Genomic DNA, 13,874 nt, shown 5'->3' with positions numbered 1-13,874 from the left:
TCTAGGTGTTAAGGGTCTAGGTGTTAGGGGTCTAGGGGTTAGGGGTCTAGGGGTTAGGGTGCTAGGGGTTAGGGTGCTAGGGGTTAGGGTGCTAGGGGTTAGGGGTCTAGGGGTTAGGGTCTAGGTGTTAGGGTCTAGGTGTTAGGGTCTAGGTGTTAGGGTCTAGGTGTTAGGGGTCTAGGTGTTAGGGTGCTAGGTGTTAGGGTGCTAGGTGTTACCTTCCACATAAGGACCATCTTTAGGGTGCTAGGGGTTAGGGGTCTAGGGGTTAGGGTGCTAGGGGTTAGGGGTCTAGGTGTTAGGGTGCTAGGGGTTTAGGTGTTAGGGTGCTAGGGGTCTAGGGGTTAGGGTGCTAGGGGTTAGGGTTCTAGGTGTTACCTTCCACATAGGGACCATCTGTAGGGTGCTAGGTGTTAGGGTGGTAGGGGTTAGGGGTCTAGGTGCTAGGGGTCTAGGGGTTAGGGTGCTAGGTGTTACCTTCCACATAGGGACCATCTGTAGGGGTCTAGGTGTTAGGGTGCTAGGGGTTAGGGTGCTAGGTGTTACCTTCCACATAGGGACCATCTTTAGGGTGCTCCCTCACGCGGAGGTTGTACGTCTGGGAGGACTTCCTCCTCAGAAGGTCTCGGACGCGTTCGTTGTAGATCTCCAGGTAGCTGAAAGACAGCAATGCTTGAACTGATCTGTAGAGGGCGCTCTGAATAACACTATGTTCTGCCCAGAAACAGACAGACAGACAGACAGACAGACAGATACAGACAGACAGACAGACAGACAGACAGACAGACAGGCTGTGACCTCACCTGACCTCCGTCCTGAACGAGGCCTGGTCCCACCTGGTCGTTCCGGCGATGCGACTGAACAGACCTTCACAGATCCGTGGAATCAGCCCCGCGTCGCCCTGGCAACAACACCCCATAGCCCAGAATATTAACAACACCCCATAGCCTTAGAGTATATATATGAATAGAGAAGGCACCCAGAGGAAATCTTGAGGCGAAATGGACATAGTGGCCGAATTAAGGTATTGCAGCCTGGCCCCAAACACATGAACGCGCTGTCCGTTGACTAACATTGTACACGTTCACGACGGACGACGCTCGTGCGCGTTCAACGGCAGCGCGTTCATGTGTTTGGGGCCACTCACCATTGCAATCCGTCCCAGAATGCACTCTGTTCCTACCAGGAAGGAGGAGTGAATCCGCCTCATGCGCTTTTGAGCAACTTAATGCAAGTGGATGGGAGGAGAACTCGGGTGTCTTCTCTATAGATATATAACTCTATGCCCATAGCCCAGAATGTTAACAACACCCCATAGCCCAGAATGTTAACAACACCCCATTGCCCAGAATATTAACAACACCCCATAGCCCAGAATATTAACAACACCCCATAGCGCAGAATATTAACAACATCCCATAGCCCAGAATATTAACCCTGGCAACAACACCCCATAGCCCAGCATATTAACAACATCCTATAGCCCAGAATATTAACAACATCCCATAGCCCAGAATATTATATATATTATTATATATCATGATGGTGTTCCAGAGTTTACCAGATGTATGAACACCAACAGGTTTTTCAGATGTATAAGCAGATATATTTACACAGAGGCATTATATCAGATCGTTAAGCGTATGGATGGTCTTACAGATTTAAACAGAGGGTTTATATCAGATCGTTAAGCGTATGGATGGTCTTACAGATTTAAACAGAGGGTTTATATCAGATCGTTAAGTGTATGGATGGTCTTACGGGGTTCCCCATCATGGTGTAGCTCTTCCCAGAGCCCGTCTGTCCGTAGGCGAAGATACAGGCGTTGTAGCCCTCGAACGCTGAGCGCAGCACGTCAGATCCTAGATCTACAAACACCTGGAAGGACAAATTATTAGATCTACAAACACCTGGAAGGACACATTATTAGATCTATAAACACCTGGAAGGACACATTATTAGATCTATAAACACCTGGAAGGACACGTTATTAGATCTATAAACACCTGGAAGGACACATTATTAGATCTATAAACACCTGGAAGGACACGTTATTAGATCTATAAACACCTGGAAGGACACAACAGATGTATTATTTTTGCCCGGCTTTGTGAATCATAGCGATTGGGTGAGAACCCCATAGGGATGATTTGATTGGCTGAGAACCCCATAGCGATGATTTGATTGGCTGAGCAATGAACGTATCGAGGATAAAAAGTGAGGACGGAAATTGTGATTGGCCGGAATGTGATGATGTCTGATGATAAGAGCGCCCCTCACTTCACACAGGGTTGATTTTGTTTTAATGTCTACGAGTTTATCCAATGATTTAGTTTTTCACCCGGTGCCAATAGTCTACAGTCAGAATTGAGGTCGGGGGCTAAAGGCTAGGCTAAACTACCACTCGCTCAAGCCATTGAGTTATAATTGTCTTCTGGGTGCTTCAAAACGCCACTGAGACACTTCTACTGAAATGAATAGCGAGGGGGGTCTCTATCATGTTATTACTTTGTGAGACAGACAGATGTTCGTGTTTGCACCGTTTGTTTTATATCACCATTACAGACAGACAGACAGACAGACAGACAGACAGAAAGTACCTTCTCCTGGGAGATGAAGCAGGTGTTTTTCGGCTCCGTAGAGTCGTAAGAGAAGTCGTACGTGAACGTCTTGGTTCTCTCCCTCATGGAGTCGCCCCCGCCCATGTCCTCTGGGATCTGGAACCAATAGCAACGCAGCACAGCTTAAACATCTGGATGTGGAACCAATAGCAACGCAGCACAGCTTAAACATCTGGATGTGTAACCATCCAGATGGTTACACCTATGGTCATGAAGTGTGGGTCACGACCGAAAGAATAAGGTCGGGAATACAAGCGGCCGAAATTAGTTTTCTTCGACGGGTGGCTGGCATCTCCTTATGGTGAGAATTTCAGTCACACGAGAGAGACTCGGAGTAGAACCGCTGCTCCTTCACCTGGAAAGGAGCCAGCTGAGGTGGTTCGGGCATCTGGTTAGGACGCCTCCCGGGCGTCTCCCTAGGGAGGTCCTCGACGCACGTCCCACTGGGAGGAGACCCCAGGGCAGACCAAGGACCACGTCCCACTGGGAGGAGACCCCGGGACAGACCAAGGATCACGTCCCACTGGGAGGAGACCCCCGGGCAGACCAAGGGCCACGTCCCACTGGGAGGAGACCCCGGGGCAGACCAAGGATCACGTCTCACTGGGAGGAGACCCCGGGGCAGACCAAGGCGCAGTTGGAGGAAACACATCGACTCACTGGCCTTGGAACGTCTCGGGATCCCTGCAGGAGGAAGTCACTAAAGTTGCTCTGGAGAGGGAAGTCTGGAGCTCTCTGGTGGAGCTGTTGCCCCCGCGACCCGACTACGGATAAGCGGTTGAAGATGGATGGATGGATGTGTAACCAATAGCAACGCAGCACAGTTTAAACATCTGGATGTGTAACCAATATAGCAATGCAGAACAGTTTGTCCTATACACAGGTTTAATGTTTGTCCGTATTTCAAAGTTTGTTTTGTAAACGACAATGAAGGGAAGATTTACTCATCTTGTCTCTAATTACGTCATATTGTCTCTTCATTGTTAATGATGTTTAATGTTTGTTTTACATCACCATTACATCACCATTACATCACCTAATCAACATGAATTAGACTTTAACCCATTCTGGGCGGGAACCCATTTTGGTGTTAGCATTACGTTATGCTTTAGCTATTTAAATATAGCAGATCTACAAGCTCATAGCGAGCTTGTAGGTCTGCTATTTTTGAAAAATCGAAGAGCGACTGACATATAGAAGACATTTTTAGAATCTGATCTCAGGTCAGAATGGGTTAATATATTAGCGGCCCTCACTTCACACGGGTGTGATTTTTGTCCTACACAAACAATAAATTCCCATTAACAATGAATGGAGAATGTGATTTTATATCTTTGTACAACAGACTTTAAACTTTAAACTCAACACCACACAGACAGACAGACAGACAGACAGACAGACAGACAGACAGACAGACAGACACCTTCAGGTTGGTGATGCTAGTCTTGGTTCCTTCCATGTTGATGATGTTCTTTGCAGTCAGGTCCTTCTCCCTGCAGGACAGAAAATACATATGAATGACCCTTAGCCCCTAGGTTCTGTAACACATGGAACCAAATGGACCCTTACGGGTCTGTGACTCTGAGAGCGTAACACATGGAACCAAATGGACCCTTATGGGTCTGTGACTCTGAGAGTGTAACACATGGAACCAAATGGACCCTTATGGGTCTGTGACTCTGAGAGCGTAACACATGGAACCAAATGGACCCTTATGGGTCTGTGACTGAGAGTGTAACACATGGAAACAAATGGACCCTTATGGGTCTGTGACTCTGAGAGTGTAACACATGGAACCAAATGGACCCTTATGGCTCTGTGACTCTGAGAGTGTAACACATGGAACCAAATGGACCCTTATGGGTCTGTGACTCTGAGAGTGTAACACATGGAACAAATGGACCCTTACAGGTCTGTGACTCTGAGAGTGTAACACATGGAACAAATGGACCCTTATGGGTCTGTGACTCTGAGAGCGTAACACATGGAACCAAATGGACCCTTACGGGTCTGTGACTCTTGAGAGTGTAACACATGGAACCAAATGGACCCTTATGGCTCTGTGACTCTGAGGGTGTAACACATGGAACAAATGGACCCTTACAGGTCTGTGACTCTGAGAGTGTAACACATGGAACAAATGGACCCTTATGGGTCTGTGACTCTGAGAGTGTAACACATGGAACAAATGGACCCTTACAGGTCTGTGACTCTGAGAGTGTAACACATGGAACAAATGGACCCTTATGGGTCTGTGACTCTGAGAGCGTAACACATGGAACCAAATGGACCCTTACGGGTCTGTGACTCTGAGAGTGTAACACATGGAACCAAATGGACCCTTACATTCCTTCTCCCTGAAGGAGAGAAAGATAAATAATAATAGAATTAAGCCACAGAGAAGAGCATGTCTTTGGTCACGGACACATTTGTCTCCTCTGTGGCTCAAATGCTGAATAAATAATGGATATGAAAAGGGTTGAGAACCAGTGATGTGAAGGGGGGGGGGGGTTATTCAGTGACATCATGTGAGATAGTGACACAAACACAACTGAAGGATCGGGTGTCCAGATGTTATCAGTCATCACCTCTGACACTAACCTTTGTACCACAACCCTCCGATCTGGGACAATAACAATGTTCATTCACTAGAAGGACAATATCAGTCACCAGGAACAGAGGTGTGTTTTCAATTAGTTCATTAGAAGGACAATATCAGCCACCAGAAGCAGAGACGTGTGTTTTCAACCAGTCTAACATTCATTAGAAGGACAATATCAGTCACCAGAAGCAGAGACGTGTGTTTTCAACCAGTCTAACATTCATTATAAGGACAATATCAGCCACCAGAAGCAGAGACGTGTGTTTTCAACCAGTCTAACATTCATTAGAAGGACAATATCAGTCACCAGAAGCAGAGACGTGTGTTTCCAACCAGTCTAACATTCATTAGGACAATATCAGTGACCAGAAGCAGAGACGTGTGTTTCCAACCAGTCTAACGTTCATTAGAAGGACAATATCAGTCACCAGAAGCAGAGACGTGTGTTTTCAATGAGTCTAACATTCATTAGAAGGCATAAAGATGCTTCTATATAGCAGTAGTTCCCAAACCTTTTAGCTTGTGACCCAAAAGAGAAATTCAAGGTCTTCCCGAGACCCAAACTAGTGAAAATAGCAGATCTACAAGCTCACAAGCTTATAGAACACTAATGGGAAATATTTTTATTTTTATTTCTTCATGGAATTACTGAAAAACATTTGAATTTGTTTTTAATTCATGAAAAATGAATGCATGTATTTAAACCAAAATAATAAAAGGACTGATGAAGAAACTGTCTGTGCGACCGGCCCACTGTTTGGGGAACCAGTCTTCTAAAACATTCCAAATTAATTTACATAATTAATGGGCAGCGGACCCCACCCAGGGACCCCCACAGCAGCTGTTGTTGTATCCTGTTGGTACAGCATGGTAAAGCATGCTACAGCTGTCTACAGACAGGTGGACAATTATCTAAAATAACCCCAGAATAACATTAACACAACTCACGTTTATCCAATCAGGAGAGACACAGTGAAACTGGACGTGATTCAATAACATTGAAACTTGACCACTTCACATTTAAGCTGATACATAATTTTACCCTTAAACTTTAAAACATTAAACCCTGGTATTAAAGCACCTGTGTCATTCAAGATGTTAGCGTTGTATAGTCATACAAATTAATAGCAGAACTATGTCTTTCTCTTTCTTAAATCTTGTCTTCTGGGGGGCATGGGGGGGTCCCTGCCACAAAACATGTTCACACAAACAGCCAAGTTTACATATTTTGGGAGTGCTTTGAGAGAGAACCACCTCTTTGCACTATACGCTTTAAAACAATGTTTAGAAAAAGAAAGAAAAAAAGCCTTATTAAGTAGCCTACTGTCACTACTCACCGCCTGTTCATGGGTCGAACCCTCACCGCTACCCGGACAGATGCCATGCCTCATGCCGCTGTACGAGTCTCTGTAGCCGGCTGCGTGTTGGTCCCTGTCCCCGGCTGTATGAAGTCCTTCTCCCCGGCTGTAGGAGTCCCTCTCCCCGGCTGTATGAGTCCCTCTCCCCGGCTGTATGAAGTCCCTCTCCCCGGCTGTATGAAGTCCCTCTCCCCGGCTGTATGAAGTCCCTCTCCCCGGCTGTATGAAGTCCCTCTCCCCGGCTGTATGAAGTCCCTCTCCCCGGCTGTATGAGTCCCTCTCCCCGGCTGTATGAAGTCCCTCTCCCCGGCTGTAGGAGTCCCTCTCCCCCGCTGTAGGAGTCCCTCTCCCCGGGTGTGTAAGTCCTTCTCCCCGGCTGTATGAGTCTCTCTCCCCGGCTGTATGAGTCCCTCTCCCCGGCTGTATGAGTCTCTCTCCCCGGCTGTATGAGTCCCTCTCCCCGGCTGTAGGAGGTCCTTCTCCCCGGGTGTATGAGTCTCTCTCCCCGGGTGTATGAGTCTCTCTCCCCGGGTGTGTAAGTCCCTGTAGATGGGTGTGTGACTGTGTATGTGTGTGTGTGAGTCCTCCTCCCCGACTGTATGTCTCTCACTAGCCGGTGTAGCAGTCCTTCTAGCCGGTGTAGGGAAGCAGCCAGTCAGTCACCTTACTGGGAGGTTGTGGACTGGGACAGTCCAACAGGGAGTCAGTGAGCCTGGAGCAGATAGAGATAGAGATGAGTATAAATCTATAATGACTGTGTTGTTGTCCCATGTTAAGTTGCTAACTGTTAGCTCATCAGCATCATCATGACACTAAACAATCAAACTGGAGGCGGCGTCTATCAGCTGACAGCTCGACCCAAGGTACTTCTAATGCCACAAATGAGACACACAAATATATACAAAACACAGTGAAATACATTCAATATTCAATGAAAAAAGAAAAACAAAATGAATAATAATAATAAAATATAAATAATAATAATAATAATAATAATAATAATAATAATAATAATAAATATACAGCGTTGTTTAAATTTAAAAAGGCAAAATATAACTTATGTTAACCAACGAAAAAAAACGGATGCCCAGAGAGGACAAACTAGATGTCCAAAGGGCGAAACAACGCAAATAACAGTAATTATTGATATTAGATAATATTATGAATAGTTGTAAACTTTAACCATATGTATTCTCATAGTATGTCTTATAATATATAATATTTTTATTCCGTGCTAGGAGCGAGCAGCATTCAGACAAGTTATTATAACGCAGTAATGTGTAGTTGTAGTTCCTGCTGCCAGCCTGTAGGTGTCAGTAGAGGAGCGCTGTATATAGCAGGGTTGCCATGTCGGATTGTTTTCAGCCAAAGTTGGCTTGTTTTTTTTCCTTCATTGTTGCGGTTTTAAATAGATAGTATTCATAATGATAAATGCATCATGTATTTATTTGTATTATATGGCAATATTATTGGGCTTGTTTTGGCTTGTTCTTTTGTCGAGGGAAGATTTGGCTTAATTTATCTCGCTAAAAGTTGGCTTGTTTTGGGCTTGTTTTTGGAGGTGGGTTGGCTCATTTCTCTCGCAAGAGTTGGCAACACTGGTATGTAGTTATTGAACACTACACACGTTGTTTCCTGTTAGGAGTCCAGTTTGTTTTCAGTTAGAAGTGTTTGTTTCTGGAGAGGTGAGTCACACACACACAAACACACTGATGTTATTAATATTATTACACACACAACCACACATTATATATATATATACACTGCATTAGTAATTATACTTCTACGTGTTGTATAAATGTGTCACGTGGTTCCGTATGAAAAGCGTGTTAGCCACCGGTTAGCATGTTATCTGCTATAGCTAGGCTAACGTTGTGAATGAATCAATCACTGAATGATTGATTGGAAATGGTATTAACAGATTGTAGAAGAAGGGCTACAGTTAATGATGAGTGTTTTGATGAATTGAACAAGGTGGCGTCTGGACCCTCTTATAAACAAGTGTAATGCTTTATTGAGTCGTCCAACTCACAGTTAACAGTCTTTGTATTGAGTTGTGCTTGAAATGTACTGTCTGTAACTCTGCAAACTGTTAATACATGTTTCAATCAATCAATGAAGGTACAGGACATCTGCTACTGAGGATAAAACCAGAAAAAGCACTGAGACTTGTTTTTGATTGATTTATTAACTGTTTACATCAGGGTCCTCCATTTTCAATTCATCTGAACAAATATGCACGATCTATGAACAAAAATAAATAAATCAAGAAAGAAATGAAACGTGTTTAGGCTACAGTGTGGGACAAATAGAGGGGGGGTGCATTTTAACTTATTATTTTGTTTTGAATGAGTGAAGCTAGCTAACAATGTTTTCTCAATTAGATTTTCACAGTATGTAGAATGGGTACATTTCAAACCAAAGCACAGGTCAATACAAAAGCTGCTACTTTTGGACAAGACCATGAAAAGCACAAGACTTGTTTACATCAGGGTTCTCCATTGTCAATTTTGAGACCAGATTCTACTGAATCTCTATAATGTTTACCCTGTATATTTGCCTAGAAGCAAATATACTACAGTATGAGTTAACAATGTTCACTGTGAAAGAATATTATTTATTCAAAGATTTGGACACATTTCCACGATATTTAAAAGAAATAGCAGATCTACAAGCTTGTACATCTACTATTTTTCAACAGCTAAAGTTTAAAATAATGTTTAAGTGGTTAAACGCAAAGGCGACAACAGATGCATTCCAGCTCTTAATAGCTTAAAGGGATAGTTCACCCCCAAAAATAACTATCTCTATAAATTACTCACCCTTGAATTCATTATTTTCGCTCCTATGCCACCAAAATGTGGAACGCCCTACCAACAGTCATTAAGACATGTGAATCCCTTGACTCCTTCAAAACCGCTCTCAAAGGGCACCTACGGATGGCTGCAATTCGAAACTGGCCTCTGTAAAATCTGAATCCCCCCCCCACCCCATTTCCCCTCACTGTATATGTATCTTTTCCCTTTTTGCTTCCTATATGATGAATTCCTTTTCTGTTCTTTAGCTACATAGAAGTGTCTATTTGTATGTCTCTAAATGTCTTGATGAATTGAACAATGTGGACCCTGTTGTAAACAAGTGTAATGCTTAATTGGGTCGTCCACTCACAGTTAACAGTCTTTGTATTGAGTTTGTGCTTAAAATGTACTGTAAATTCTACAAACTGTTAATAAATATTTCAATCAATCAATCTGCTGGTCATAAGTATGAATATGACATATATGATCATGCTGATGGAAAGTTAATGTGTGTTTCTGTGTCTCCAGATAGATCATCATGGACATCAGACCAAACCACACCATTTACATCAACAATCTAAATGATAAAATCAAGAAAGACGGTAAGAATGTGGACGTATTCATCATTTATGTTGCGTTGAAGTGGTGTGTTTTATATGTCGTTTGTCCTCCAGAGCTGAAGAGGTCGCTGTTCTCTCTGTGTTTATATAAAGTGTTGTTTGTCCTCCAGAGCTGAAGAGGTCGCTGTACGCACTGTTCTCTCAGTTCGGTCAGATCCTGGACATCGTGGCTCTGAAGACGCCGGCCATGAGAGGACAGGCCTTCGTGGTGTTCAAGGAGCTCGCCGCGGCCACCAACGCTCTGCGACAACTACAGGGTTTCCCCTTCTACAACAAGCCCATGGTACGCTTAGTATGACGACGTTAGCATGTAGCATGATGGTTAGTAGTTCTACAAAAAGCCCATGTTACGCTTAGCATGACGATGTTAGCATGTAGCATGACTGTTATTAGTTCTACAACAGCATGCATGTAGGCGGCGGTGGCTCAGGGGTAGAGCAACCGGATGGGAACCGCAAGGTTCCTAGTTCGATCCCTGTGGGCTCCCCCAGAGTTAGTGTCAAAGTGTCCTTGAGCAAGACTCTGAACCCCTGATTGCTCCCGATGTGCAGGTTGGTGCCTTGCATGGCTTCCTCCACCATCGGTGTGTGAATGGGTGCATGTAATACACAGTCAATGTAAAGCTATATAAATGCACTGTTTACCATTTATGTAGCCTCGGAAACTCAGACCTTTTTATTTCCAGGGAGAGAAAAGAAAATCTGGGACCAAGTCCACTTCAATTCGGCATAGAGTAGCGCAAACACGACAATAATAATAATACTAATGTTCCAGAGGATCCAGTAATAATAATAATAATATGAATATTGTTCCAGAGGATCCAGTAATAATAATAATATTAATATTGTTCCAGAGGATCCAGTATGCTAAGACAGACTCGGAGGTCATCTCTAAGATGAGAGGAACTTATGGAGACAAAGACAAGAAGAAGGAGAAGAAGAAGAAGGCTCTGGAACTGTCCACCAACGTTGGCAAGAAACCAGCCGTGCCCGTGAGTTACACACACATGCACGCATGCACACGCATGCACACACACACAAGAGATCCAGTAGAACTAAATGTCAGGGAGGGACTAGTGGAGAAGAGATCCAGTAGAACTAAATGTCAGGGAGGGACTAGTGGAGAAGAGATCCAGTAGAACTAAATGTCAGAGAGGGACTAGTGGAGAAGAGATCCAGTAGAACTAAATGTCAGGGAGGGACCAGTGGAGAAGAGATCCAGTAGAACTAAATGTCAGGGAGGGACTAGTGGAGAAGAGATCCAGTAGAACTAAATGTCAGGGAGGGACTAGTGGAGAAGAGATCCAGTAGAACTAAATGTCAGGGAGGGACTAGTGGAGAAGAGATCCAGTAGAACTAAATGTCAGGGAGGGACCAGTGGAGAAGAGATCCAGTAGAACTAAATGTCAGGGAGGGACTAGTGGAGAAGAGATCCAGTAGAACTAAATGTCAGGGAGGGACTAGTGGAGAAGAGATCCAGTAGAACTAACTAAAGTCATTTTAAGTCTGGTTGTGAAGAAAAATCTAAAACTAGAACCAAACCAAAATAATTAAAATGGCTAAAACAGAGTTTTATTGAAAAGACTTTGACTATAATGTGTTGTTGTTCTGTGTTTCCAGGGTTCAAACATCCAGTCTCACACTCCTCCTGAAAAGGTAAGCTGCAAATCTGTATAATACTGTAATACGTTTCATAGTAATATGAATTAGAGACCTGCGGATGTTGCGGATAATATAAATAGGATAATGCGGTTGCGGGCGACACAAAAACTCCACCTGCAGGTCTCTAATAATAATACTATAAATACATCTGTATGTTACAATACTGTAATAATAACGTCGATGTTCTGTCCTCATTTCTGACTTCATCGTGCATCTGGTTTGGAATATTAGCGCTTTAAAGCCAGATCAGACTTACCAGCGACGTAGTAATGGAAAGATTTCACCTCACGGTTTTGGGGATTTTCAGAATAAAATCTCCCTCATCTGCGTGGCGCTCTAGTGCCTTTATTCTGAAAGATTGGGCGGCACCAGATTAATGATATGTTAATAATATGTTAATGTCTTCCTCAGGTTCCTGACAACCCTCCGAACTACATCCTGTTCCTCAGCAACCTGCCAGAGGAGACCAATGAGATGATGTTATCTATGCTGTTCAACCAGTAAGAATCCTTTATGCTAATGAGATGATGCTGTTCAACCAGTAATAATCATTTATGCTAATGAGATGATGTTCAACCAGCAAGAATAATTTATGTTAATGAGATGATGCTGTTCAACCAGTAAGAATCATTTATGTTAATGAGATGATGCTGTTCAACCAGTAAGAAACATTTATGTTAATGAGATGCGGCACTGCCCCCGCGACCCAACTACGGATAAGCGGTTGAAGACGGATGGATGGAGTTCTACTGGTTTTTCTTGTGATTGAAAAACAAGGAATGGATAAAGTTTAACCCAGTCCTGTCCTGTTTGTGTTTTTTTTATCTCCCAGGTTCCCCGGCTTCAAAGAGGTGCGTCTGGTTCCCGGTAAACACGACATCTCCTTCGTGGAGTTCGAGAGCGACGGCCAGGCGGGCGTGGCCAAAGACGCGCTCCAGGGCTTCAGGATCACAGCCACCTGTGCCATGAAGATCACCTACGCCAAGAAATGACCAGATAACTCCCACCTGCGCCATGAAGATCACCTACGCCAAGAAATGACCAGATAACTCCCAGCTGCGCTGAGAAATAACACCACATGCCACAAGAAATATGGCACAGCAGCAGTGGCGGCCATTTTCTGGTTCTGTCGTTTCAGATCCCATTCATTTCTCCCATAGAGGTTTTCCAAAAAAATCGTATCAATTATTTTAACAACTTTTTTTGTATAACACGTCTTTTGTAATCAAACCGCGAGGGGCCGCGTTGTGTTCTCTTTAATGGCATCAAACGGGATCGCTGAAAAATGTTTCATGCCATTTTCAGCGATCCACTTCTTTGTTTGCGGCGCGACTGAACTGTCTCTTTACGACGTAACCATGTTCTGTCCTTATTTCTGACTTAATCAAGCATCTCGTTTGGAATATAAACGCTTCTAGAGAGAGATCAGATGGTGACAGCGTAAGGTAGTAACGGAAGGGAGGGGCTTTTCAGAGTAAAATCTGCTTGGCACTCTAGTGCCTTTTTATTGTGAAAAAATCCCAGGCAAAAAAGTGTTAAGTCCAGAATCAAGACATCGAGGATTTAATGATTAGCTTTTGTTTTGTGACTTTTAAAATTTCTTTCTCACAGAATCAAGGCCAGGTGGTCATGATTCACCGGCTTGATTCTAGGCTTTGAATAATTGATATCAATATTTTGGGAAATCTGTGGGTTAAAATGAACGGGGTCTGAAACGATGGAACCAGAAAATGTCTGCCACTACTGTGCCCTGTAGTTCCACATGCCGTTCAACACAGCGTTGTAGTTCCACACAGCGTTGAGTCCAGCTGAACAACACAGAGACTCTGACTTAGAGAGACGTCTGTTTATGAAAACCCTTTTTTTATATAAAATGGTTTTGCTGTTTGTTTCATTTTTTCAGTGTCGTCTTTGAGGCGTCGAAACTCAAAAGATTACGTTTTGAGCTTTGTTTTATTTTTATTTGTTTTTCTTTTCTTTGTAAGAATGGATAATAAAAGTGTTTTTGTGTATTTTGTCTCCTGGCATCTTAGCCCGTAACACAATAGAAATGTGAAGTTTCCCCGAGACCCAAACTAGTAAACAGCTGATCACGTGATATTTAGAAAGTGTTTTCCAGACCTGGAAAAGGTTTAAATGAATCAAATGTTTTTTGTTATAAAAGAATAGGAACATTAACAGGTGAACTGTGTATAGCTATGTCAGTGTTTATAA

The 13,874-nt window shown here is 43.5% G+C and overlaps 2 protein-coding genes across 2 annotated transcripts in view; one reads left to right on the top strand and one right to left on the bottom strand.

The window, feature by feature from the left end:
• kif16ba (kinesin family member 16Ba) overlaps positions 1-6,739 on the bottom strand; it is a 38,666-nt gene extending 31,927 nt beyond the window's left edge. Inside the window, exons 1-6 of the mRNA XM_083764224.1 lie at positions 6,561-6,739; positions 4,045-4,114; positions 2,601-2,717; positions 1,762-1,878; positions 804-901; positions 547-656 (exon numbers count right to left, since the gene is read on the bottom strand). Coding sequence (XP_083620350.1) covers positions 547-656; positions 804-901; positions 1,762-1,878; positions 2,601-2,717; positions 4,045-4,114; positions 6,561-6,607 — 559 coding nt within the window. The 5' untranslated portion in view covers positions 6,608-6,739. The remainder of the gene's footprint in view (positions 1-546; positions 657-803; positions 902-1,761; positions 1,879-2,600; positions 2,718-4,044; positions 4,115-6,560) is intronic.
• A 1,453-nt stretch (positions 6,740-8,192) lies between these two features.
• Positions 8,193-12,678, top strand: snrpb2 (small nuclear ribonucleoprotein polypeptide B2). Its single transcript, XM_083765458.1, has 7 exons — positions 8,193-8,266; positions 9,908-9,981; positions 10,110-10,282; positions 10,853-10,990; positions 11,619-11,654; positions 12,072-12,160; positions 12,493-12,678. Exons 2-7 carry the CDS (start codon positions 9,918-9,920, stop codon positions 12,650-12,652), a joined length of 660 nt encoding a protein of 219 aa, XP_083621584.1. The 5' UTR covers positions 8,193-8,266; positions 9,908-9,917; the 3' UTR covers positions 12,653-12,678.
• Positions 12,679-13,874: the final 1,196 nt, after the last annotated feature.

Source organism: Protomyctophum parallelum (assembly GCF_964188405.1).
Source record: "Protomyctophum parallelum genome assembly, chromosome: 5".
Classification (NCBI taxonomy): domain Eukaryota; kingdom Metazoa; phylum Chordata; class Actinopteri; order Myctophiformes; family Myctophidae; genus Protomyctophum; species Protomyctophum parallelum.
This window is presented reverse-complemented; position numbering and strand designations above follow the sequence as displayed.